The 26,675-nt window shown below is 48.3% G+C and overlaps 1 protein-coding gene across 3 annotated transcripts in view; it reads right to left on the bottom strand.

Annotated features, from left to right (window-relative positions):
- LOC147124351 (ubiquilin-1-like) overlaps positions 1 to 22,298 on the bottom strand; it is a 62,642-nt gene extending 40,344 nt beyond the window's left edge. Inside the window, exon 1 of one of the 3 annotated variants that reach the window (XM_085985438.1) lies at positions 22,053 to 22,298. In XM_085985438.1, the coding sequence (XP_085841564.1) occupies positions 22,053 to 22,226 (174 nt within the window). In that variant the 5' untranslated portion in view covers positions 22,227 to 22,298. The remainder of the gene's footprint in view (positions 1 to 22,052) is intronic. The other 2 variants (XM_085985428.1, XM_085985418.1) reach the window with 2 other exon arrangements.
- Positions 22,299 to 26,675: the final 4,377 nt, after the last annotated feature.

The raw sequence follows: 26,675 nt of genomic DNA, 5'->3' as shown, positions 1-26,675 counted from the left end.
TGGCCAATTATTTTTGAAGATTAGTCACTAGGACATAACTGCCAGTCTGGGCCTGTGACAGGTGGTGAGTGATCCAACACGAGGGGAAAAACCTACTTGACCTCGTTCTCACCAATCTACCTGTCGCAGATGCATCTGTCCATGACAGCATTGGTAGCAGTGACCACCGCACAGTAATTGTGGAGATGAAGTCCCGTCTTCACACCGAGAACACCCTCCATCATGTTGAGTGGCACTACCACCGTGCTAAACAGGATAGATTCAGAGCAGATCTAGCAGCTCAAAACTGGGCATCCATGAGGCGCTGTGGGCCATTAGCAGCAGCAAAATTGTATTCCACCACAATCTGTAACCTCATGGCCCAGCATATCCCTCGCTCTACCATTACCACCAAGCCAGGAGACCAACCCTGGTTCAACAACGAGTATAGAAGAGCATGCCAGGAGCAGCACCAGGCGTACCTAAAAAGGAGGTGCCAACCTGGGGAAGCTGCAACACAGGACTACATGCATGCTAAAAAGCGGAAGAAGCATGCTATAGACAGGGCTAAGCGATCCCACAATCAACGGATCAGATCAAAGCTCTGCAGTCCTGCCACAACCAGTCGTGAATTGTGGTGGACCATTAAACAACTAACGGGAGGAGGAGGCTCCAAGAATATCCCCATCCTCAATGATGGTGGAGCCCAGCACATGAGTGCAAAAGACAAGGCTGAAGCGTTTGCAACCAACTTCAGCCAGAAGTGCCAAGTGGATGATCCATATCGGCTTACTCCAGAGGTCCCCACCACCACAGAAGCCAGTCTTCAGCCAATTCGATTCACTCGTGATATCAAGAAAAGGCTGAGCGCACTGGATACAGCAAAGGCTATGGGCCTCAGCAACATCACAGCTATCGTGCTGAAGACTTGTGCACCAGAACTAGCCACGCCTCTAGCCAAGCAGTTCCAGTACAGCTACAACACTGGCATCTACCCGACAATGTGGAAAATTGCCCAGGTAGGTCCTGTCCACAAAAAGCAGGACAAATCCAACCCGGCCAATTACCGCCCCATCAGTCTACTCTCAATCATCAGCAAAGTGATGGAAGGGGTCATCGACAGTGCTATCAAGCGGCACTTACTCACCAATAACCTGCTCACTGATGCCCAGTTTGGGTTCCGCCAACACCACTCGGCTCCCGACCTCATTACAGCCTTGGTCCAAACATGGACAAAGGAGCTGAATTCCAGAGGGGAGGTGAGAGTGACTGCCCTTGACATCAAGGCAGCATTTGACCAAGTCTGGCATCTAGGAGCCCTAGTAAAACTGAAGTCAATGGGAATCAGGGGGGAAACGCTCCACTGGCTGGAGTCATACCTAGCACAAAGGAAGATGGTTGTGGTGGTTGAAGGTCAATCATCACAGCCCCAGGACATCGCTGCAGGAGTTCCTCAGGGCAGTGTCCTAGGCCCAGCCATCTTCAGCTGCTTCATCAATGACCTTCCCTCCAACATAAGGTCAGAAATGGGGATGTTCGCTGATGACTGCACAGTGTTCAGCACCATTTGCAACTCCACAGATAATGAAGCAGTCCATACCCGCATGCAACAAGACCTGGACGACGTTCAGGCTTGGGCTGATAAGTGGCAGGTAACATTCGCGCCACAGAAGTGCCAGGCAATGACTATCTCCAACAAGCGAGAGTCTAACCACCTCCCCTTGACATTCAATGGCATTACCATTGCCAAATCCCCACTATCAACATCCTGGGGGGTCACCATTAACCAGAAACTTAACTGGACCAGCCACATAAATACTGTAACAACAAGAGCAGGTCAGAGGCTAGGTATGCTGCGGCGAGTGTCTCACCACCTGACTTCCCAAAGCCTTTCCACCATCTACAGGAAACTTCGCGATATCCGGCACCGACGGGACCGAGCTGCTGCCGATCTATCAAAACTTCCGGATAGACCAGCGCTAATGTTGAAGGATACGGAGGTTTTCATCTCCGTATCTGACAACAAACACTGTTGCTTAGGAACAGCTTATAAACACTCGGCCCGTACCTTGGAAGCATCTCTGAAGCTGTTGCTAGGTTCAGAGACGCTTTCCAGAGCCTGACTGTTATAAAAAAAAAAATTAAAAAATGCTAGAAGAAAAAAAACCTAACCAAAACGGCTGCTGATTTCTGCCATTAGATAGAGGTTTCCGGACATACAACCTCCGGATAAACCAAAGTTTCCTGTACAAGGCACAAGTAAGGAGCATGATGGAATACACTTCAATTGCCTGGATGAGTGCAGCTCCAACAACACTCAAGAAGCTCAACACCATCCAGGACAAAGCAGCCCGCTTGATTGGCACCCCATCCACCACCTTAAACATTCACTCCCTCCACCACCAGCGTACCGTGGCTGCAGTGTGTACCATTTACAAGATGCACTGCAGCAACTCACCAAGGCTTCTTCGGCAGCACCTCCCAAACCCGCGACCTCTTCCAACTAGAAGGTCAAAGACAGCAGGCGCATGGGAACACCACCACCTGCAAGTTCCCCTCCAAGTCACACACCATCCTGACTTAGAATTATATCGCCGATCCTTCATCATCACTGGGTCAAAATCCTGGAACTCCCTACGTAACAGCACTGTGGGAGTACCATCACCACACGGGCTGCAGCGGTTGAAGGCGGCGGCTCACCACCACCTTCTCAAGGGCAACTAGGGATGGGCAATAAATGCTGGCATTGCCAGCGACGCCCTGATCCCATAAACTAATTTTTAAAAACTATTACACAGGAAAATGTGCCAGCCAATTTGCACACAGAAATGTCCTACAAACAGCAAGAGATAAATGACCATTCTTGTCTGTTTTGTGGCATTAGTTGAGGAATAGATGTTGGCCAGGGCACCAGGAGAACTCCCTGCTCCGAGCTGGAACAACAAATGTCACTAGTTTAGTAATACTTTACATTTGGCCTTTTCCACCATCCACAAAGTTAGAAAATAACAAGTTCGGAGCTAGAAATTTAAACTACTTCACTAGTGGCACTAGATATCTTAAAAAAATATCAAGTCTTTGTTTCTGAGTTATCAAACCAACTTATTCATCAAAAGAGTACAGTATGAACAAGGAGTAAAATTATCAGTTGTAGCTCAGTGGGTAGCACACTTGTCTCAGTCAGAAGGTTGTGGGTTCAAGTCCCACTCCAGGGACTTGAGCACATAAAGCTAGGCTGACACTCCAGTGCAGTGCTGAAGGAGTGCTGCACTGTCGGATGAGATGTTAAACCGAGGCCCCATCTGTTCTCTCAGGTGGATGTAAAAGATCCCCGGTGTCCTGGCCAATATTTATCCCTCAATCAACATAACAAAAACAGATTATCTAGTCATTATCACATTGCTGTTTGTGGGAGCTTGCTGTGCGCAAATTGGCTGCCATGTTTGCCACATTACAACAGTGACTACACGCCAAAAAGTACTTCATTGGCTGTAAAGCGCTTTGGGACGTCTGGTGGTCGTGAAAGGCGCTATATAAATGCAAGGCTTTCTTTCTTCCTCCATACCATGCTTCATCACTAATTAAGCAATCATAGTGTTAACAATTTTATCAGCCACATCCATTTCTTAAGCACTATACACAAGAATGTCGGATGTAGGGGAAGCAGAAGCTAGGAAAGTATTAAGTTTCCGAGAGCAAAGATTAAACAAAATAAGCAGAGAAGTAAAGTCGAAGTATAAAGTTTGTTAACTGTAGTAAAAAGGAGTAGAAAAAAAATCCAAGATTTCCCAGTTTACGTGAAGTAATAAAGTGAAAGGTAACACAAAGAGGGGGAAAGTGTTAACAGATGGAAAAAGAACAAACTAAAAACTTACATAGCATTATTTACATCAGTTTGCCACTAGATGGCACTTCAAAAAAATTACTGAATATAAAGCACAAGATTGTACCGAATATATAATGATGAGGAAAAAATGTTCAGGTGTTTTTATATAAAAAGACGTGTTTTTAGAAGTCTGTACACTATTAAGTTATCAATACACGCATACTGGATATTATACATCTATTCTGTCCATCTCAGTCAGGGGCGGTTTGGAAGGTTATTCTTGTGAAAATATCCTTAATTCCTCACAAATTCTTCATTGTCATTTGTATTCGCTACCATAACCATAAACAGCACAACAGACCAGGAAAACTCAAAATGGGAATTAGCCACTACTTCACAAACAGAAATAATTCAAAGCAAAATCTTGTACATCTAGAAACTTAAAACAAATACCACTTATATGTGCCAAAATAGCAACAGACATCCAACAGTATATTGCACTAGCAGCCAGTTCTGGTATTTTTCCACTTGACACCATTTTTCATAAATACATTTTAGAAAACTTGCATTTATTTAGTGCACAATCACATCTCTCATTGTACATGACATGTTTTGAGACAATGAATTACTGAAGAGTAGTAACTTACGTAAGCAATGCATCATATCATTTTGCACAAAGTCCCACAAGCAGCAAAGAGATGAATCGGCTTTTGATGATGTTGGTTGAGGTATGTTAGCCAGGATACCAGAAAGAAAGACAGACAGACATGTATATAGTGCCTTTCATGACCTCAGGGCGTCCCAAAGCACTTGAAGTGTGGTCAATGTTGTAATGTAGGAATCAGGCAAATGTGTTCCACATTTTATACCATAAAAATAGACGGTATTATGTGTCAGCCTTGGCTCAGAAGCAGCACTCTCGCCTCTGAATCACAAGATTGTGGGTTCAAGCACCACTCCAGTAATTTGAGCATATAATCTAGGCTGATACTTCAGTGCAATATTGAGGGGGTGCTGCACTATTTGAGGTGCCGTCTTTCGGATGGGACATTAAAGATAGTCCTGGTCTGTAAAAGATCCCATGACACTATTTGAAGAGGAGCAGGGGCGTTCTCCCTGGTGTACTGGCAAATATTTATCTCTCACCCAACACCTGAATAAAGATTATCTGGTCATTTCTCTCATGGCTGTTGATGGGACCTTGTGTACAAATTGGTGGCTGCGTTTCCCTACATTACAACAGTGACTACACTTCAAAAGACACTTTGGGATGTCCTGAAGTTGCAAAAGGCACTAAATAAATGCAAGTTCTCACACACATTACACCATTCTTCCAGGCCGTCCACAGCTTTTCCGAAGTTACAGCAGACAAGGAGAATCCCACGGAAATTCACTCCCTGCTTGTTTAAAATTAGAGTTCAAAATGTTTTAAAAGTGCAGTTGAGCAGTGTGCATGTTGTTGAATGCGCAATAACTGGCGGAACAGGCTTGAGGGGCTGAATGGCCCATTCCTGTCCCTATGTCCCTATAACTAGCTGATATTATATTCAACGGCATGTCGTCTCACCAGCACATCAAACATTTAGAGCTTTTGTATTGGGGTTATTTGAAAGCGAACAAGTTTACTTTGGGGTTGCCATGTATCAGGAGCCCTCCTCACAAAACCCAATATAAAAGCAGCATGCCGGTCTAATTCTAAACAGACAATGATGTTAGTGATTGGTTGGTGAGTATTTCTCTTTTTTAAACTTTAACTCTGTAGTTTATAGTTGCTAAGGTCTTTTCTGGTGTAGCAGGACTATTGGTAAACCATACAAGCGCCTTAGAGTTTATCTTTAATTGGTGATAGTGAATTAATTAAAATTAATTAAAGGGTAAGTCATGCCAGGAGAGCCCAGCCCCGTGTTATGCTCCTCTTGCTCTATGTGGGAATTCAGGGACACTGCCGGTGTCCCTGATGACGTGTGCCAGAAATACATCCAGCTGCGGCTACTAGCAGACGGCATTGCGGCACTGGAGCTGCGGATGGATGGGCTTTGGAGCATTCACGATGCTGAGAGGGTCGTGGATAACACGTTTAGTGAGTTGGTCACACCGCAGGTAAGGGCTGCACAGGCAGAAGGGAAATGGGTGACCATCAGGCAGAATGGTAGAGGCAGGCAGGTAGTGCAGGGGACCCCTGTAACCATCCCCCTCTCAAACAGGTATGCCGATTTGGATACTGTTGAGCGGGATGACTTACCAGAGGAAGGCAGCAGCAGCCAACTTCCCGGCACCAGGGGTGCTTCTGCTGCTCAGGAAGGGAGGAAAAAGAGTGGGAGAGCAATAGTGGTAGGGGATTCTATCGTAAGGGGTACAGATAGGCGTTTCTGTGGCCGTAGACGTGACTCCAGGATGGTTTGTTGCCTCCCTGGTGCCAGGGTCAAGGATGTCACTGAACGGCTGCAGGGCATTCTGAAGGGGGAGGGTGAACAGTCAGAGGTCGTGGTTCACATTGGGACCAATGACATGGGTAGGAAGAGGGATGAGGTCCTGCAGCAAGAATTTAGGGAGCTAGGTAGCAGATTAAAGAGCAGGACCTCAAAGGTTGTAATCTCTGGATTACTCCCGGTGCCACGTGCTAGTGAGTATAGGAATAGGAGGATAGAGCAGATGAATGCGTGGCTAAAGAGTTGGTGCAGGAGGGAGGGCTTTAGTTTCCTGGATCACTGGGCCTGCTTCTGGAGAAGGTGGGACTTGTACAAGTCGGACGGGTTGCACCTGAACCAGAGCGGGACAAAAATCCTGGCGCGGAGGTTTGCTAGCACTGTTCGGGGGGGTTTAAACTAAAATGGCAGGGGGTTGGGAACCTGAGCAGGGAGACGGAGGAAAGGGAAACAAGGATAAAAGCAAAAGATAGGAAGGAGAAAAACAAAAGTGGCAGTCAGAGAAATCAACGGTTTAAATCAAACGTGGCCACAGTAAATAATAATTCTAATAGGTCTAAGAGCGTTAAAAAAACAAGCCTGAAGGCTTTGTGTCTTAATGCGAGGAGCATTTATAATAAGGTGGTCGAATTGGCTGCGCAAATAGAGGTAAACGAATATGATTTGGTTGGGATTACGGAAACGTGGCTCAAGGATGGCCAAGACTGGGAACTCAACATCCAGGGGTATTCGATATTCAGGAAAGATAGGCAAAAAAGGGAGGTGGGGTAGCATTACTGGTTAAAGAAGGGATTAATACAATTGTAATGAAGGATATTAGCTCTGATGATGTGGAATCTGTATGGGTAGAATTGAGAAATACTAGGGGAAAAAAACATTAGTGGGAGTGGTATATAGACCTCCCAACAGTAAGGAGGAGGTTGGGGATGGCATTAAAAAGGGAAATTAAAGAAGTGTGCAATAAGGGCACAGCAGTCATCATGGGTGACTTTAATCTACATATAGATTGGGCCAACCCAATTAGTAACAATACTGTGGAGGAAGAATTCCTGGAGTGTTTACGGGATGGTTTCCTGGACCAGTATGTCGAGGAACCAACCAGAGATCAGGCCATCTTAGACTGGGTATTATGTAACAACAAAGGATTAATTAGCAATCTTGTTGTACGAGGCCCCTTGGGTCTGAGCGATCATAATATGATTGAATTCTTCATTAAGATGGAGAATGAATTAGTTGACTCAGAGACTAGGGTCCTCAATTTAAATAAAGGAAACTACGATGGTCTGAGGAGCGAGTTGGGTAGGATTGATTGGGGAATGGCACTCAAAGGGTTGACGGTGGATAGGCAATGGCAAACATTCAAAGACCAAATGGATGAGCTACAGAATTTGTTCATCCCAGTTTGGCATAAAAAAACAAAAAAGGTGACTCAACCGTGGCTAACAAGGGAAATTAGGGATAGCATAAGATCCAAGGAGACGACATATAAATTGGCTAGAAAAAGCAATAATCCTGAGGATTGGGAGCAGTTTAGGATTCAACAAAGGAGGACAAAGGGATTAATTAAGAAAGGGAAAATAGAATGTGAGAGTAAGCTAGCTGGGAACATAAAAACTGACTGTAAAAGCTTTTATAGATATGTGAAGAGAAAAAGATTGGTGAAGTCAAGCGTAGGTCCCTTACAGTCAGAATCAGGGGACTTTATAATGGGAAACAAAGAAATGGCAGACCAACTAAATTCATACTTTGGTTCTGTCTTCACAAAGGAGGACACAAATAACCTCCCAGAGATGCCGGGGAACATAGGGCCTGATGTAAGGGTGGAACTGAAAGAAATCAGTATTTGTAGGGAAATGGTGTTAGGAAAATTGATGGGACTGAAGGCCGATAAATCCCCAGGGCCTGATAATCTACATCCCAAGGTACTTAAGGAAGTGGCCCTAGAAATAGTAGATGCATTGCTGGTCATCTTCCAGAACGCGATAGACTCTGGAACAGTACCCATGGATTGGAGGGTAGCTAATGTTACCCCACTATTCAAAAAAGGTGGTCGAGAAAAAGCGGGGAATTATAGACCGGTAAGCCTGACATCGGTAGTGGGGAAAATGCTAGAATCTATTATAAAAGATGTAATAGTAGAGCACTTGGTAAGCAGTGACAGGATCGGACAAAGTCAACATGGATTTACAAAAGGTAAATCATGCTTGACTAATCTACTGGAATTTTTTGAGGATGTAACTGGTAAAATAGATAAGGGAGAACTAGTGGATGTGGTGCATTTGGACTTTCAGAAGGCTTTCGATAAGGTCCCACATAAGAGATTAGCGTGCAAAATTAAGGCACATGGGATTGGGGGCAAGGTATTGACTTGGATAGAGAACTGGTTGGCGGACAGAAAGCAAAGAGTTGGAATAAACGGGTCGTTTTCCGAGTGGTAGGCAGTGACTAGTGGGGTACCGCAAGGATCGGTCCTAGGACCCCAGCTGTTCACAATATATATTAATGATCTGGACGAGGGAATTGGATGTAATATCTCCAAATTTGCAGACGACACAAAGCTGGGTGGGAGGGTATGCTGCGAGGAGGATGTCGTGAAACTCCAGTACGATTTGGACAGATTGGGTGATTGGGCAGAAACATGGGAAATGCACTATGTGGATAAATGTGAGGTTATCCACTTTGGTGGCAAAAACAGGAAGGCAGATTATTATTTGAATGGCAATAGATTGGGAGAAGGGGAAGTGCAAAGAGAACTGGGTGTTCTTGTGCACCAGTCGCTGAAGGTAAGCATGCAGGTGCAGCAGGCGGTTAAGGCGGCAAATGGTATGTTGGCCTTCGTAGCAAGAGGGTTCGAGTACAGGAACAAGGATGTCTTGCTACAGTTGTACAGGGCCTTGGTGAGACCACACCTTGAGTATTGTGTGCAGTTTTGGTCGCCTTACCTGAGGAAGGACGTTCTTGCCATGGAAGGGGTGCAGCGAAGATTCACCAGGCTGATACCTGGGATGGCAGGAATGACGTATGAGGAGAGATTGTGTCGATTGGGCTTATACTCACTGGAGTTTAGAAGATTGAGAGGGGATCTCATCGAAACTTATAAAATTCTGTCAGGCCTGGACAGACTAGATGCAGGAAGGATGTTTATGATGGCCGGGGAGTCCAGAACCAAGGGTCATAGTCTAAGGATAATGGGTAAGCCATTTAGGACTGAAATGAGGAGGAATTTCTTCACCCAGAGAGTGGTGAACCTGTGGAATTCTCTGCCACAGAGGGCGGTGGAGGCCAGTTCATTAAATATATTCAAAAAAGAGTTGGATGTATTTCTTACGGCTAAAGGGATCAAGGGATATGGGGAGAAGGCAGGGACAGGGTACTGAATTTGGATGATCAGCCATGATCTCATTGAATGGCGGAGCAGGCTCGAAGGGCCGGATGGCCTACTCCTGCTCCTATCTTCTATGTTTCTATGTTTCTATGTTAAGAAGGGGGTGTAACCATGGAAGTGTTTTAAAAAGAAACTGATGAAGAAAACCAGGTGCAGGACAGCTAAGTGGCATCTATTTTATAGAGCAATAGTCTTGGTGGGACACTGGGTTAATGAAGTTAGAATCTGTGATTTAAAAATTGAAATGTGCTTTAAAGCAAAAAACAATGAATTACAATGCTGAAAAACCATGCATTTAGCTAGTATGCGCACTTAAATTGGCTCCAGTATGCTCAGTGCCATTTATTAAAGTTGATCCAATTTTAGTGGTAACACTGTAAAAAGCTGATTGAACAGTTACCAATTCATGCCAGACCAACAGATCTGCTTAACATTCGATAACAATTCCCACTGAGCAGTTGAAACCAATGGGAGCTTCAGAATTATGAGGCTGCTTAGCTGCCGTTAAGAGTCATTGATTACAGCAAAGCAAACAGACAATAACAATCACCAAATGTTCAGTCATTCTGAAACAGTAAATTAATAAATTGCCGCAGAAACATTCCAAGCAAGCTAGATTAAGTTTATATTATCACCATTCAACTCTCCTGGCTCACACCATTCACTAGTTAAGAGAACAGATGTGACGCATGCTCCAAGCCCTGACCTAGCTGGTGTGTGCAACAACACATGCTTCCATTTCTCCCCCTAACCACATGCTCCTCACCTTTCCAGTGGCGAGGCTGATGTTAGAAACTCTGAGGGGAATTGTGTGCATAAATCATTCCTTATATGACATGAGGACATGGTCTACAGAGCAGTAGTGATACCCGCCCTCCTGTATGCCTCAGAGACATGGACCATGTACAGTAGGCACCTCAAAGCACTGGAGAGGTACCACCAACGCTGCCTCCGCAAGATCCTGCAAATCCATTGGCAGGATAGGCACACCAATGTCAGTGTTCTCGCTCAGGCCAACATCCCCAGCATCGAAGCTTTGATCACGCTCGATCAGCTCCGATGGACGGGTCACATCGTCCGCATGCCCAATACAAGACTCCCAAAACAAGCACTCTACTTGGAGCTCCGACATGGCAAGAGAGCCCCAGGTGGGCAGAGGAAACACTTCAAGGACACCCTCAAAGCCTCCTTGAAAAAGTGCAACATCCCCACCGACACCTGGGAATCCCTGGCCCAAGACTGCACAAATTGGAGGAGAAGCATCCGGGAAGGCACTGAACACCTCTAGTCTCTTCGCCGGGAGCAAGCGGAAGCCAAGCGCAGGCAGCACAAGGAGCACACGTCAACCCAAGCACCCCACCCATCCGCCCCTTCAACCACTGTCTGCCCCACCTGTGACAGAGACTGTGGGTCCCGCATTGGACTCATCAGTCACCTGAGAACTCATTTTTAATGTGGAAGCAAGTCATCCTCGGTTCCGAGGGACTGCCTAAGAAGGAGTGTGACATACTGGCGTACCAACATACTGTACAGTCTACCAGTATCCAACTTTTTTTAAAAATCACATTTTTCTGCTCAGTATTGCTAATCTTTTGAACCAAGAAGCTCCAAACACGTTATGGTTTAATTTCCACAAACAAACACTGAACTCGGTGCAAAACCTAATTAATTCTTTGGTGGCTAAAAATCAGAAAATATATCGGTTATAGACTAGTTTTTCCTATCTAAATAAGTACACCATATTCTACAGGATTATGAACACAGTAGTATTTAATGAATACATACGACAAAGTAGAATATTTACCCTTGCTCACAAGATGTAAATATTTCAATTATTTGATATATAGAAAATGGTTTTGGAGCAAACATGACAGTGAATCTGAAATAAAAACAGAAAATGCTGGAAATACTCAGCAGGTCAGGCAGCATCTGTGGAGATATTCCCAGCATTCTCTGTTTATCAGATTTCCAGCATCTGCAGTATTTTGCTTTTGTATGACAGTGAGTCTACTGTCCCAGGAAAGTGTATTAGATAGTCACACTCCTAACTCATCCATGTTAAAAATAGCAACCTCCGCAGTTAGAAGAAATTCAACTTCATAAAAAACTAAAACAGACTTTTATGTGGCAATCTCAGTGGCTAGTGGCAAATCACAAACGAATGATCTTGAAGTACCGTATCGGAATACTTGCCAAACAACTTTTTCAACATTGGTACATAAATTCTACTGCAAACCCAAGTGGTTAATCATATAAATGTTGTCTCTGATATGATTAATTTCAATTGCATTCATCTTGTGACTGCTAGAGTAATTCTAGCATTTCTTTTCATAACCTCCATATGCACAAATACACTTTAACATGGTGAATGCCTTTAGATACTGCAGATTTCCTGCTTAGTTGCAAACAAGTCTCTTGAATTATGCCTTAGTACTGCACATTTTATATGGGGTAGCACAACCTTGGATTTCAATTCTTATTAGGTAAGCCGGATGAAAGACTTTCCTAGCAGCTGCAGTGCTCTTCGAAGTGAAGTCATTTTGGGCCACATTCATCCAGTTTCTAGTAAAACAGAGTTCACAACTCAATACCACCCTCAAACACGCCACACTCATTGTAAACTGATAACCTCACCAAGGAAAAGGCCAAGAACAGATGGCACAGGAAACAAGGTCATATGGGTGCAGCAGGCAGAAGCTTCTGAAGTTGAGGCTCAGGCACACGTCGGGCAAAAGGAGCCCAATCGTTGTTTTACACGGTTTAAACATCATACATCTGAATCTTAAGAAACAGGTAATTCTTTCACCATTGATTTCAGACATCGTATACAGCACACTGTAAGCAAAATAACTGGCTTGCTGTACATTAGAGCTGTAGTACAATTCAACTACCTAAACAGGAAATCTTGAGAGCATAGCTTGAGTGGTTTATTAAAAGAAAAATCAGCTGAACTTTATGTTTTCAAACTTCAGTACATGCTATCCCATATATGTATCTAAAACAAAATATGATTTAATAGTACCCTTCTTTGTTTGGGTTACAATTTCTCTTCGCATGTTTTCTAGTTCAAGTCTACTAACAGTGAGACAGCATTATGTAAAACCAAAATAATCCACATCTTGCAATTATTCCTATCGCCTTCATAATTTACAACAGAGAAATTCTTTATCTTGCAATCGATCCTACAGGGGAAATCTCACAATAAAATGTTAAGTGGATTGTACCATCGGTAAAGCTACTTTACATGTATTATGTACGATTTGAGATTTGGTCCAAATCTCCTCCATTTTTTCTATGCTGACTACATCTTATGCAGTCATGAAGTTAAAGTGCACAGTGGTTTCCGACCTAGTCAAATTTATAAACTGCAAATACTAGAATTAAAATATGAGGGAGGGGGGGTGGTGAAAGTGAAGTGGAAGACACAGTGGTCCACTTAATAAAACTGACAAAAACACAATGTTGGACAGCAGCATCGCTCTTTACTAAAATACTTTTATCCTGCATATAAACTTTCAGCAATGTCTACAGAACCTCAGTAAAACGAAGTCCCTGCGCATTGCCTATCAACAACGGTAGCCCCTTTTCGATTGTACAAATTCATAGGATTCCAAATTTGCTGAGAGTGTTTAAATGTGCGTAGGAATTAAGTTAAGTTTTTTTTGCTTCATCAGTAAACTGATGACATAGCACTGCTGACGCAGGCATCAATGCTAGAGGAAGCAAGTGGGACACTAACAAGCAACCTGGACCTCCACCTCCACCCTAATCCAGAGAAAACAGTTGTGTCGGCGTTCCATCTGAACGCTGCCGCCGGGACAGAACTCGACACCGGACAAAATAACAACCAGGATGAACCTGGTCCGGAAACCCGCTGGAACATCTGGGGGAGCGCAGCCAGAACACTTTGCACCATAACAGTGGCCCTAGTCTACTCTGCTGCAGAATACTGCACTGTCTCATGGTCCTGCAGCTGCCACACAAAGATCGTGGACATGCAGCTAAATGCCACCATGAGGCCAGTGCCAGGGATGCTCAAATCCACTCCAACTGAGTGGCTCCCAGTGCTGGGCCACATTACCCCACCTGCCATTCATCGCGACGCCACTGTGCTCCACGAGATGAAAAAAATCATGAGCAACAATGACCTTCCCATACACGAAGACTTGAAAAACCCACCACGAAAGTGCTTAAAATAGCACTGGCCATTCTGGGAAACAGCAGCCAATGTTCATGCAGCAGGTATCAACCCACCATCCAGACGGATGGAATCATGGGATGCATGCAACATAAAGAACTAACACGATAGCAAAATACTGCAGATGCTGGAAATCCGAAATAACAACAGAAAATGCTGGAAAAACTCAGCAGGCCAGGCAACATCCATGGAGAGAAATTAGAGTCGACGTTTCGGGTGAGTTTTTCCAGCATTTTCTGTTGTTATAAAGAACCAACACCTCATCACTGACTCAACAGCAGAGGTCCCTGGCTTTGACCTCCCTCAATGACAGTGGACAGTGCTCAACCAAATCCACACAGGGCATGGCCATCTGCTCCACAAGTGGAAGATGAGGGACGACCCAAAGTGCGACTGTGGCCTAAGTTCCAGACCAGGGAACACATCACATCAACCTACCCACTAAGATCTGTTACGGGAGGCACCTCATTTCTCCACTCGGCATCTCAGGAGGCCATCGAATGGATAGCCAAACTAGACATCCCATTATAAGCTTTTACCATCAAACAAAACAACAATAATCAGTAAACCACATTTTTTAAGACTGGTTTTTTTCTAAAATTTACAACCCAAGCTTTAAATTTAGCAGCTGAAATCATGAAACAAGGCAAAGCATTTTATATTTAATATCAATAACAGTATTAATGCAATAAATCAAGGTTACAAGTCAACAAACTGTATAATTCGGCCTATCAACTGTAAACTGAAAATCAACTGAATGTACAGTACAGGTACTGCAATAACTCAACAACAAGGCGCAAAAATGTGTCCAGTTCTGGCTGGGCTATGTATAGACTGTCCGTGGACACGATAAGTAGTAGTACTGCAATGCTCAGAAATAGTTTGCAATGTATGATACTCAGCACACACTTAGGATTTTAATTAGAGCACAAGAGCTTTTGCAAACCAGTTAGAGGGTCACAGGTGCCATGCAAATATTCCCCAAGCAGTTGTTCATTTCCTGAAGAACAGAATCGTGAACATCGACAACATCTGAGTCATTGAAACCATTTTTGGTATCGTTCTAGTTATTGGCACATGCCAATCAGCACAGCAATATATGTGCTAGGTGTTCTGCCTAGGAATAAGCAGTTTGGGTAGCTACAGCTTAAATTTTTAGATATTGCAGTCAGGTATGCAATAACCTATAATAAGGAATACTAGTCTCACTTTAACACAGCCATTATGAGTCAGATGGAACTGATTCAACATTTAAACACAAACATTCTTCCAGATTATGAAGCAGCACATCAAAAAATCCAAGATTGACCTGAATTGTATATATGGTTTGATTCAAGTAACTGGCACTTTCACAGTCCAGCTATTTGTTCTGACAGTCAGCAGATGGGCATTTAACTAGGCAAGAGCTACCTCCTCCTTCCCCTAGGCTGACTGTAAGGTTAAACAATTGCTTAAGCACTGATGCTGCGCACCTAAGTTATGCGTGCATACCTAGTTATATAATGACAAAACAAAACTTTAAAAAAAAAACACCAATCTCTCAACTAACGCAATACGTTCCAAATTAGAAATTTATGGACTCAAGGCTGTTGTGTGACCTACGTTACATCTACATCTGATATATTGCAAGCACAGCTCCCAACATACAGGACTGAAAACAATAATTATGTACACATGCTATATGGTCCGTTGACACAAGCTCAGAGTTCAGATTCTGCTCACGTGCAAGAGTTTTTTTTTTGTTTTGTTTTTTTAAGTACATGAACACAAATACAACCCATATTGTTCTTAAACTGACCAATCTAAATTCCTCCCAAAAAACAAATCCAAATCCATTTAACATTGGGCACACATCACCATATAATTTAAAACCCAAAATAAATTTTCATATGTGTTTTAACATTAGATCTTTGTGCAATTCACTTGATAGATTCAACAATAGTACAGTAATAAAGTATACATTCTCAGAACTATCACAGTATTACAAGATTGTGACGGATAAGGAAGGTCATTCATTTTTCTTAGTTCATCTACCTAAAAAGAAAAACCTACAGTCCTTTCATCACACCATCCAACTAATTCTTAATGACTAAAGTTTTCACCTCTACTACTCCTCCTGAAAATCTATTTCAAATGTTAATTATTGTTTGCATGAAGAAGCCCTTCCGGCCATCAGTCCTAAATTTGCTCTTTTACCAGTGTGAATCTATAGCTCTCTATCCTATGATCATGATTTACCTTGAAGTAATGCTCTAGCTTTTATAGTATAGATACAGTCTGGCCAGATAAATATACAAGTGGGTTTCACTAAATCAAGATGTGTGACTATGAATATGTTCTACATTCAGCATCTAAATCTCAATCAATATTATTCGCTGTGTATCGATTGAAAGTAATATCCTTTGCAGATTCTCGGAGGCAAATACTACATTTGCAAATAGTTAATATTTAACTGAAGATCAATTGGAAATGGCAGTCATGTGCACTGCTTGGAGCAGGGAAAAAATCAATTTTAGAAATATTATTTCTACTAAAGTACATATTTTCAGTTACTATAGAAAGCTAAAATATGTCAAATGCTGTTCAGTCTATGTGAAACATAAGATGCCATTACAACTGCAGCTATATTTCACAACAGTAACTACTGCAGAAAGAGAAATTGGATTCAAAATCTATTCTTAAAAGTGTATTAAAATATTTTCAGCTTTCTTTATATTGTAATGATGAAAGTAGGTTCTCTAGAAGGAATATTCCCCAAATTGATTCATGCTGCAAGCAACACATATGACTGCCATTTAAAACTGATCTTCAGTTAAAATGTGCAAATAAATACTTTCCTTCCAGAGAATCAGCAAACAATATTACTTTCAATCAATGCGCAGCAAGTAATACAGCCTGTACTGAATTAATAATGTTAAACTCTAACAATGCCTACAGCCATTTTAAAGTACATGAGAATATTGCATTGCCCAACAATCTTGCAATGATTCTTACCTTAGAGCGGTGATTTTCAAACTATTCCACAGACCCCTTCAAATATTGACACATTACCAGGTATCCTTATTTTTAACGTCATAAAACTCCTTCAGCTATCCAAAGGAAAACAGTACTATCATAGGAAATGTGTTAGTATACAAAAACAGAAATAACATGCTTGTAAATCAATAAATACAGGTTTTCTAAAAAACACAGAACTCTGATGACCTTGAGAAGCCCGTGACATACCCTCATGGGGCCGTATTTTGTGGCCCCTACGGGTGCGTACAAAGTGCGCACTCGCCCGTAAGGGCCTTGCAAGTTCCGAGTTTAGGCATGCGCTGCGCATGCGCTAAAACCCGGAACTTGCGATCGGTCAAGAATTTTCTTGTCAGTTCCTCCGCATTCCCGGGAATAGGGCATCTGCGGGCAGAGAGTTGGGCTATTTGCTCAACTTCTGCCCAGCGAATGCCCGCAAAATTCTTACGCTGAGTAAAAGCAGGCATAAGGCCTGCTTTTACCCTGCTTTTACTAGTGTAAGAGTTTTAAAACACAGAAAAATAAAATTTTATCAATAATTTATACATTTAAAAACCTGTGAAACATAGAAACACAGAAGATAGGAGCAGGAGTAGGCCATTCGGCCCCTCGAGCCTGCTCCGCCATTCAATGAGATCATGGCTGATCATCCAAATTCAGTACCCTGTCCCTGCCTTCTCTCCATATCCCTTGATCCCTTTAGCCTTAAGAAATATATCCAACTCCTTCTTGAATATATTTAATGAACTGGCCTCCACCGCCCTCTGTGGCAGAGAATTCCACAGGTTCACCACTCTCTGGGTGAAGAAATTCCTCCTCATATCTGTCCTAAATGGCTTACCCCTTATCCTTAGACTGTGACCCCTGGTTCTGGACTCCCCGACCATCGGGAACATCCTTCCAGCATCTAGTCTGTCTAGCCCTGTTAGAATTTTATAAGTTTCGATGAGATCCCCTCTCATTCTTCTAAACTCCAGCGAGTACAAGCCCAATCGACCCAATCTCTCCTCATACGTCATTCCTGCCATCCCAGGTATCAGCCTGGTGAATCTTCGCTGCACTCCTTCCATGGAAGAACATCCTTCCTCAGATAAGGCGACCAAAACTGCACACAATACTCCAGATGTGGCCTCACCAAGGCCCTGTACAACTGCAGCAAGACATCCTTGTTCCTGTACTCAAACCCTCACTACGAAGGCCAACATACCATTTGCCTTCTTAACCGCCTGCTGTATCTGCATGCTTACTTTCAGCGACTGGTGCACAAGGACGCCCAGGTCTCATTGCACTTCCCCTTCTCCCAATCTATTGCCATTTAGATAATAATCTGCCTTCCTGTTTTTGACACCAAAGTGGATAACCTTGCATTTATCCACGTTATATTGCATCTGCCATGCTTCTGCCCAATCACCCAACCTGTCCAAATCATACTGGAGTTTCTCGGCATCCTCCTCACAGCACACAGATAAGTTTATTTTTAGCCCCTTTAAAACATGTTAAAAAAAAAATTAAAGTTTTGTTTTAAATATTTAATTAAATACCATTTAAATTAATTTTAAATGTGATTTTTTTTATTTATTTAAAGTGCGCATGTATTTTTTGGGGTATTCCCATTCATATTTATGAGTTTCTGTACATACAGAATCCCGTTAAGAATGAATGGGGATCCTCATTTGTTGGGCCAGCCCACGTGATCCCAGGGGCATTTGCGAACTGCATGCGCCCCTGGGATACGTGGCCCTCCACTCATGTCTACGCATAGAGGCCCAGGAGCGCGAGTCTCCGTGGATCCAGAGGCAGAAGGTAAGTTCGTAGATTTTTTGCCAGTCGGAGGCATCTGCCCGCGGGAAGCCTCCGACCGCATTTTCAGGCCCATAGACTCCTAGGGTCCTGGGAACCCAGTTTGAAAACACATGCCTTAAAGTCTGGAGCAAAATCCACAACTACAATGGCAATTGGCTCTGAAAGCACTCATTTGAAAGTAATTGCTTACCTTACAGGCATCGCACACATTCCATTTCATACTTCATTACAAAAAAAAAAGTCCATTATTACTCTTAATAACTGCAGAGAAAGGTGAAGCAAATTCTACTTTAAATCAGTGCAATAGTTTTACTGCTGCTGTTGCCTGACAAGGACACTTATTTCAAAGTATAACTCATCTCTATAAGTCACATTTAAGAGAAATTCTTTACACCCAATACCAATAAAAGATTTAAAAATACATGTGAATTAGATTATGCTTTGCTTACAATATCCAATGCTGGGGCAAAAAAAATCTCAGCTAATGTGCAATGAAGTAAAATACTCCAATTATTTCCAGGCTCCACCAGCTCCCATGCCCCAGTGAATTGACCAAGATATTCATCTCACTTCCAAATTCTTCCATGGCCTTACCACACCCTACCTCAGCCATCTCCTTGAGCCATGCAATCAGACATACACCCAGTACTCCCCATACTGCACTCCCATTGCTCCACCTTTGTTGGCTAGCCTTTTAGCCACCATTTCCTCAGTAAACCACTTCCTAAATCCATTCACTGTCACCACCCTCCCGATTTTGAAAAACCGCCTCAAAATTCTTTGCAACTGCCTTCATGATTCTCAACTTTTCAATTGTACCCTTACATTTATTGGGTTGAGATGTCTTTACTGTACATATGAAGCATTATGCAAATCTTGCTATACTAAATCTTGCAATTTAGTATACTGTATTCACTGCTCACAATACGGTCTCCTCTACATTGGGGAGACCAAACGCAGATTGGGAGACCGCTTTGTGAAACACCTCCGTTCAGTCCGTAAGGGTGACCCCGAGTTTCCGGTCGCCTGTCACTTTAATTCTCCGCTCCACTCCCACCTTGACCTCTCCGTCCTCGGCCTCTTGCACTGTTCCAATGAAGCTTAACATAAGCTCGAGGAACAGCACCTCATCTTTTGATAAGGCACTTTACAGCCTACCGGACTCAACATCGAGTTCAACAATTGCAGACCATAACCTCTGCCCTTATCATTTTTTTCTCTCTCTCACATGACAGCTGTTGATCATCCTGCCATTGCCATTCACACCTTATATAGAGTCGTCTTTTGTTTCTTAACATGTCCTATTACCATCTCCTTTTGTCTTGAACCATCATCCCTGTCATCTCTTAATCTCTCCTGTCTTCCATCCTATCACAGACCTTTCCTGTTGTTCTTTCCTCCCCCCCCTCCCTGCCCCTACACTTAAGAGTCATAGACTCATAACGGCACAGAAGGAGGCCATTCGGCCCATCGAGTCCGTGCCGGCTCTCTGTAGAGCAATCCAGTCAGTCCCATTCCCCCACTCTATCCCCGTAGCCTGCAAGTTTATTTCCCTCAATTGCCTATCCAGTCTCCCCCTTGAAAACATTGAGTCTCTCCGCTTCCATCGGCAGCAAATTCCAGGTCCTCACCACTCACTACATAAAAAGGTTTTTCCTCACATCCCCCCTGTATCTCTTGCCCAAAACTTTAAATCTGTGCCCCCTAGTCCTTGTACCATCTTTCCCTGTCTAGACTATCCAAACCCGTCATAATCTTGTGCACCTCTATCAAATCACCCTCAACCTCCTTTGCTCTAATGAAAACAAATCCAGCTTCTCCACCCTGTCCTTGTAGCTAAGATCCCCCATCCCCAGAACCATTCTGGTAAATCTCCTCTCAAGAGCCTTCACATCCTTCCTAAAATGTGGTGACCAGAACTGGACACAATACTCCAGTTGTGGCCTAACCAGCGCTTTATAAAGGTTCAGCATAACTTCTCTACTTTTGTACTCAATACCTCTATTTATGAAGCCCAAGATCCCATATGCTTTGTTAACCACTCTCTCAATATGTCCCGCCACCTTCAGAGACCTATACACATTAACTCCCAGGTCACGCTGTTCCTGCACACTCTTTAAAACTGTGCCATTAAGTGTATATTGCCTCTCCCTGTTCCTTCTGCCAAAATGCCACTTGTCTGCCCATTCTGCTAGCCTTTCTATGTCCTGTTGCAGTCACTGATATCATCACTGTTTGCCACACCCCCAAGTTTGGTGTCATCGGCAAATTTAGAAATGCTACTGTATTCCAATATCCAGGTCATTCATATATGTCAAAAAGCAGTGGCCCCAGCACTGACCCTTGGGGAACACCACTGTCTACCATCCTTCAGTCTGAAAAACAGCCATTTACCACAACTCACTGTTTTCTGTCCATAAGCCAATCCCTTATCCAAGCTGCCACTGACCCACCTATTCCATGAGCATCAATTTTGTTAACCAGCCTTCTATGTAGTATTTGTCAAATGCCTTCCAAAAATCCATGTAGACAACATCCATTGCATTCCCTTCATCAATCCTCTCTTACTTCATCAAAAAACTTAATTAAAAACCTGTTTGATCTGCAACTTATCCAGTTCTGACGAAGGGTCAAAGACCTGAAACATTAACTATGTTTCTCTCTCTACAGATGCTGAGTATTTCCAGCATTTTCTGTTTTTACTTCCGATTTTCAGCATCAGCAGTATTTTGCTGTGTGTTATGTAAATCAAGTTACGGCACGAATTAGTGCCCATCACAATACCTGTGGACAGACTCCAAAAACATAGAACGATGGTTCGGCGATAATAATTTGAAGTGAACAGTTTCTGTATGCAGACTAACTACTATATTAATAAAAAACTTTTATGGGTGGTTGTGGTACACTCTCACTCTGGTTTGTGTTGTGGAAAAGGTTAATATAACACTTACATTAACCACCACCCACCCCAAAAGCAAGATATGTTTACAATTTTACAACATCCTTCTAATTACTTTGTGTATGTTTCAATCACCACCAACACTTAAAATTGTTTACTAGGATACCCTAGGAACCACCTCGATTGCTCAATGTTAAACTGCCCGGGGAGCAAGAGGGTTATGATGATGACGAGGATTTTTAAAGTCTGGGATGACACAGCATGACTGAACACTTGGAAGATTCCTGTTGTGTATTTTCGGATTCATGCAGAACAAGTAGCTCGAGAATAACACTGGCAATGTTAACGAAGACTGATTGCCCGCACAATGTTGTTTGCCGTCTATGACTGGCGGTGACACAGTGGATGAGGGCAATTGTAGCTTTTCTCTCTCTCTCTCTCTCTCTCTCTGCCCTGGTCCCAGCCCCTCGGCTCGGCTGTGCAGTCCTGCCCCGGCCCGGTATCCCTACCCCTCCACTCGCCTCTTTGACAGTGCAGTCCTGCGCCACATCGAACTCCTCTTTGTCTTTTGGAGTCTTGACAGTGACCCGGATGGTCCAGGCTCGAGCTCGGGGAGCCGCCTTCTCCGCACTCTCCGCCATCCCGGAGCCGCCCGTCAACGGCCGGCCAGCTTCCTCATCGCACCGCGGCACCATGGGTAACTCACCGGCAAAATCAATCCTCTCAACCACCGCATCAAATAACAAAACAATGCACCCGAAAGAGAACCACTCCCACTGCCATTTTTAAAATAATATTTATTTCTCAAAGACTGACTCGGCTGGCTTGTGACGTTTCACGGCAGCCCCCAGAAGGTGATGACGTCATGAAAAGGGAAGTTGCGAGATCCTGAAACACAAACACAGACTGCCGGGAAAAAAGAGCCGGGGACGAGAGCGAGTCAGTGTCCGAGAAGAGCTTGGGATCCGCGGGGAGAGAGTCAGTGTCCGGGGACCCCGGGGGGGAGAGAGGAGAGTCAGTGTCCGGGAACCCGGGGGCGAGGGCGAGTCAGTGTCCGGGGACCCCGGGGGGAGGGGAGAGAGTCAGTGTCCGGGGACCCCGGGGGCGAGGGGAGAAAGTCAGTGTCCGGGAACCCCGGGGGCGAGGGCGAGTCAGTGTCCGGGGACCCCGGGGGGAGGGGAAGAGAATCAGTGTCCGGGGACCCCGGGGGGGGGGGGGAAGAGAGTCAGTGTCCGGGGACCCCGGGGGGGGGGGGGAAGAGAGTCAGTGTCCGGGGACCCCGGGGGGGGGGGAAGAGAGTCAGTGTCCGGGGACCCCGGGGGGGAGGGGAAGAGAGTCAGTGTCCGGGGACCCCGGGGGGGGAAGAGAGTCAGTGTCCGGGGACCCCGGGGGGGGGGGAGGGGAAGAGAGTCAGTGTCCGGGGACCCCGGGGGGGGGGGGGGAGGGGAAGAGAGTCAGTGTCCGGGGACCCCGGGGGGGGGGGAAGGGGAAGAGAGTCAGTGTCCGGGGACCCGGGGGGGGGAAGGGGAAGAGAGTCAGTGTCCGGGGACCCCGGGGGGGAAGAGAGTCAGTGTCCGGGGACCCCGGGGGGGAGGGGAAGAGAGTCAGTGTCCGGGGACCCCGGGGGGGGGAAGGGGAAGAGAGTCAGTGTCCGGGGACCCCGGGGGGGGGAAGGGGAAGAGAGTCAGTGTCCGGGGACCCCGGGGGGGGGAAGGGGAAGAGAGTCAGTGTCCGGGGACCCCGGGGGGGGAAGGGGAAGAGAGTCAGTGTCCGGGGACCCCGGGGGGGGGAAGGGGAAGAGAGTCAGTGTCCGGGGACCCGGGGGGGGGAAGGGGAAGAGAGTCAGTGTCCGGGGACCCCGGGGGAGGGAGGGGAAGGGGAAGAGAGTCAGTGTCCGGGGACGGGGAGGGGAAGAGAGTCAGTGTCCGGGGACCCCGGGGGGGGAAGAGAGTCAGTGTCCGGGGACCCCGGGGGGGGAGGGGAAGAGAGTCAGTGTCCGGGGACCCCGGGGGGGGGGGGGGAGGGGAAGAGAGTCAGTGTCCGGGGACCCCGGGGGGGGGGGAGGGGAAGAGAGTCAGTGTCCGGGGACCCCGGGGGGGGGGGAGGGGAAGAGAGTCAGTGTCCGGGGACCCCGGGGGGGGGAGGGGAAGAGAGTCAGTGTCCGGGGACCCCGGGGGGGGGGGGAGGGGAAGAGAGTCAGTGTCCGGGGACCCCGGGGGGGGGGGGGGGAGGGGAAGAGAGTCAGTGTCCGGGGACCCCGGGGGGGGAGGGGAAGAGAGTCAGTGTCCGGGGACCCCGGGGGGGGGGGGGAGGGGAAGAGAGTCAGTGTCCGGGGACCCCGGGGGGGGGGGGAGGGGAAGAGAGTCAGTGTCCGGGGACCCCGGGGGGGGGGGGAGGGGAAGAGAGTCAGTGTCCGGGGACCCCGGGGGGGGGGGGGGAGGGGAGAGAAGAGAGTCAGTGTACGGGAACCCCGAGGGCGAGTCAGTGTCCGGGGACCCGGGGGGGGAGGGGAAGAGAGTCAGTGTCCGGGGACCCCGGGGGGGGGGGGAGGGGAAGAGAGTCAGTGTCCGGGGACCCCGGGGGGGGGGGGAGGGGAAGAGAGTCAGTGTCCGGGGACCCCGGGGGGGGGGGGGAGGGGAAGAGAGTCAGTGCCCGGGGACCCCGGGGGGGGGGAGGGGAAGAGAGTCAGTGTCCGGGGACCCCGGGGGGGGGGGGAGGGGAAGAGAGTCAGTGTCCGGGGACCCCGGGGGGGGGGGAGGGGAAGAGAGTCAGTGTCCGGGGACCCGGGGGGGGAAGAGAGTCAGTGTCCGGGGACCCCGGGGAGGGGAAGGGGAAGAGAGTCAGTGTCCGGGGACCCGGGGAGGGGAGGGAAGGGGAAGAGAGTCAGTGTCCGGGGACCCCGGGGGGGGGAGGGGAAGGGGAAGAGAGTCAGTGTCCGGGGACCCGGGGGGGGGGAGGGGAAGAGAGTCAGTGTCCGGGGACCCCGGGGGGGGGAAGGGGAAGAGAGTCAGTGTCCGGGGACCCGGGGGGGGAAGGGAAGAGAGTCAGTGTCCGGGGACCCCGGGGGGGGAAGGGGAAGAGAGTCAGTGTCCGGGGACCCCGGGGGGGGGAGGGGAAGGGGAAGAGAGTCAGTGTCCGGGGACCCCGGGGGGGGGGAGGGGAAGGGGAAGAGAGTCAGTGTCCGGGGACGGGGAGGGGAAGAGAGTCAGTGTCCGGGGACCCCGGGGGGGGAAGAGAGTCAGTGTCCGGGGACCCCGGGGGGGGAAGAGAGTCAGTGTCCGGGGACCCCGGGGGGGGAAGAGAGTCAGTGTCCGGGACCCCGGGGGGGGGGAGGGGAAGGGGAAGAGAGTCAGTGTCCGGGGACCCCGGGGGGGGAAGAGAGTCAGTGTCCGGGGACCCGGGGGGGGGAGAAGAGAGTCAGTGTCCGGGGACCCCGGGGGGGGAGGGGAAGAGAGTCAGTGTCCGGGGACCCCGGGGGGGGGGGAGGGGAAGAGAGTCAGTGTCCGGGGACCCGGGGGGGGGGGGGAGGGGAAGAGAGTCAGTGTCCGGGGACCCCGGGGGGGGGGAGGGGAAGAGAGTCAGTGTCCGGGGACCCCGGGGGGGGGGAGGGGAAGAGAGTCAGTGTCCGGGGACCCCGGGGGGGGAAGAGAGTCAGTGTCCGGGGACCCCGGGGGGGGGGAGGGGAAGAGAGTCAGTGTCCGGGGACCCGGGGGGGGGGAGGGGAAGAGAGTCAGTGTCCGGGGACCCCGGGGGGGGGGAGGGGAAGAGAGTCAGTGTCCGGGGACCCCGGGGGGGGAGGGGAAGAGAGTCAGTGTCCGGGGACCCCGGGGGGGGGAGGGGAAGAGAGTCAGTGTCCGGGGACCCCGGGGGGGGGGGGGAGGGGAAGAGAGTCAGTGTCCGGGGACCCCGGGGGGGGGGGAGGGAAGAGAGTCAGTGTCCGGGGACCCCGGGGGGGGGGGGGGGAAGAGAGTCAGTGTCCGGGGACCCTGGGGGGGGGGGGGGGAGGGGAAGAGAGTCAGTGTCCGGGGACCCCGGGGGGGGGGGGGGGAGGGGAAGAGAGTCAGTGTCCGGGGACCCCGGGGGGGGGGGGGGAGGGGAAGAGAGTCAGTGTCCGGGGACCCCGGGGGAGGGGAAGAGAGTCAGTGTCCGGGGACCCCGGGGGGGGGGGGGAAGAGAGTCAGTGTCCGGGGACCCCGGGGGGGGGGAGGGGAAGAGAGTCAGTGTCCGGGGACCCCGGGGGGAGGGGAAGAGAGTCAGTGTCCGGGGACCCCGGGGGGGGGAGGGGAAGAGAGTCAGTGTCCGGGGACCCCGGGGGGAGGGGAAGAGAGTCAGTGTCCGGGGACCCCGGGGGGAGGGGAAGAGAGTCAGTGTCCGGGGACCCCGGGGGGGGGGGGGGGGGAAGAGAGTCAGTGTCCGGGGACCCCGGGGGGGGGGGGGGGGGGGGGAAGAGAGTCAGTGTCCGGGGACCCCGGGGGGGGGGGGGGGGGGAAGAGAGTCAGTGTCCGGGGACCCCGGGGAGGGGAAGAGAGTCAGTGTCCGGGGACCCCGGGGGGGGGGGGGAGGGGAAGAGAGTCAGTGTCCGGGGACCCCGGGGGGGGGAGGGGAAGAGAGTCAGTGTCCGGGGACCCCGGGGGGGGGGGAGGGGAAGAGAGTCAGTGTCCGGGGACCCCGGGGGGGGGGGAGGGGAAGAGAGTCAGTGTCCGGGGACCCCGGGGGGGGGGAGGGGAAGAGAGTCAGTGTCCGGGGACCCCGGGGGGGGGGGAGGGGAAGAGAGTCAGTGTCCGGGGACCCCGGGGGGGGGGGGAGGGGAAGAGAGTCAGTGTCCGGGGACCCCGGGGGGGGGGAGAGAGTCAGTGTCCGGGGACCCCGGGGGGGGGAAGAGAGTCAGTGTCCGGGGACCCCCGGGGGGGGAAAGAGAGTCAGTGTCCGGGGACCCCGGGGGGGGGGGAGGGGAAGAGAGTCAGTGTCCGGGGACCCCGGGGGGGGAGGGGAAGAGAGTCAGTGTCCGGGGACCCCGGGGGGGGGAGGGGAAGAGAGTCAGTGTCCGGGGACCCCGGGGGGGGGGGAGGGGAAGAGAGTCAGTTGTCCGGGGACCCCGGGGGGGGAAGAGAGTCAGTGTCCGGGGACCCCGGGGGGGGGGGGGA

The sequence above is a fragment of the Somniosus microcephalus genome, chromosome 1, assembly GCF_052327205.1.
Source record: "Somniosus microcephalus isolate GS21.2 chromosome 1, FLI_Smic_1.0, whole genome shotgun sequence".
In the NCBI taxonomy this organism is placed as follows: Eukaryota; Metazoa; Chordata; class Chondrichthyes; order Squaliformes; family Somniosidae; genus Somniosus; species Somniosus microcephalus.
Note: the sequence above shows the minus strand (reverse complement) of the source record. Positions and strands in the feature narration are given on the sequence as shown.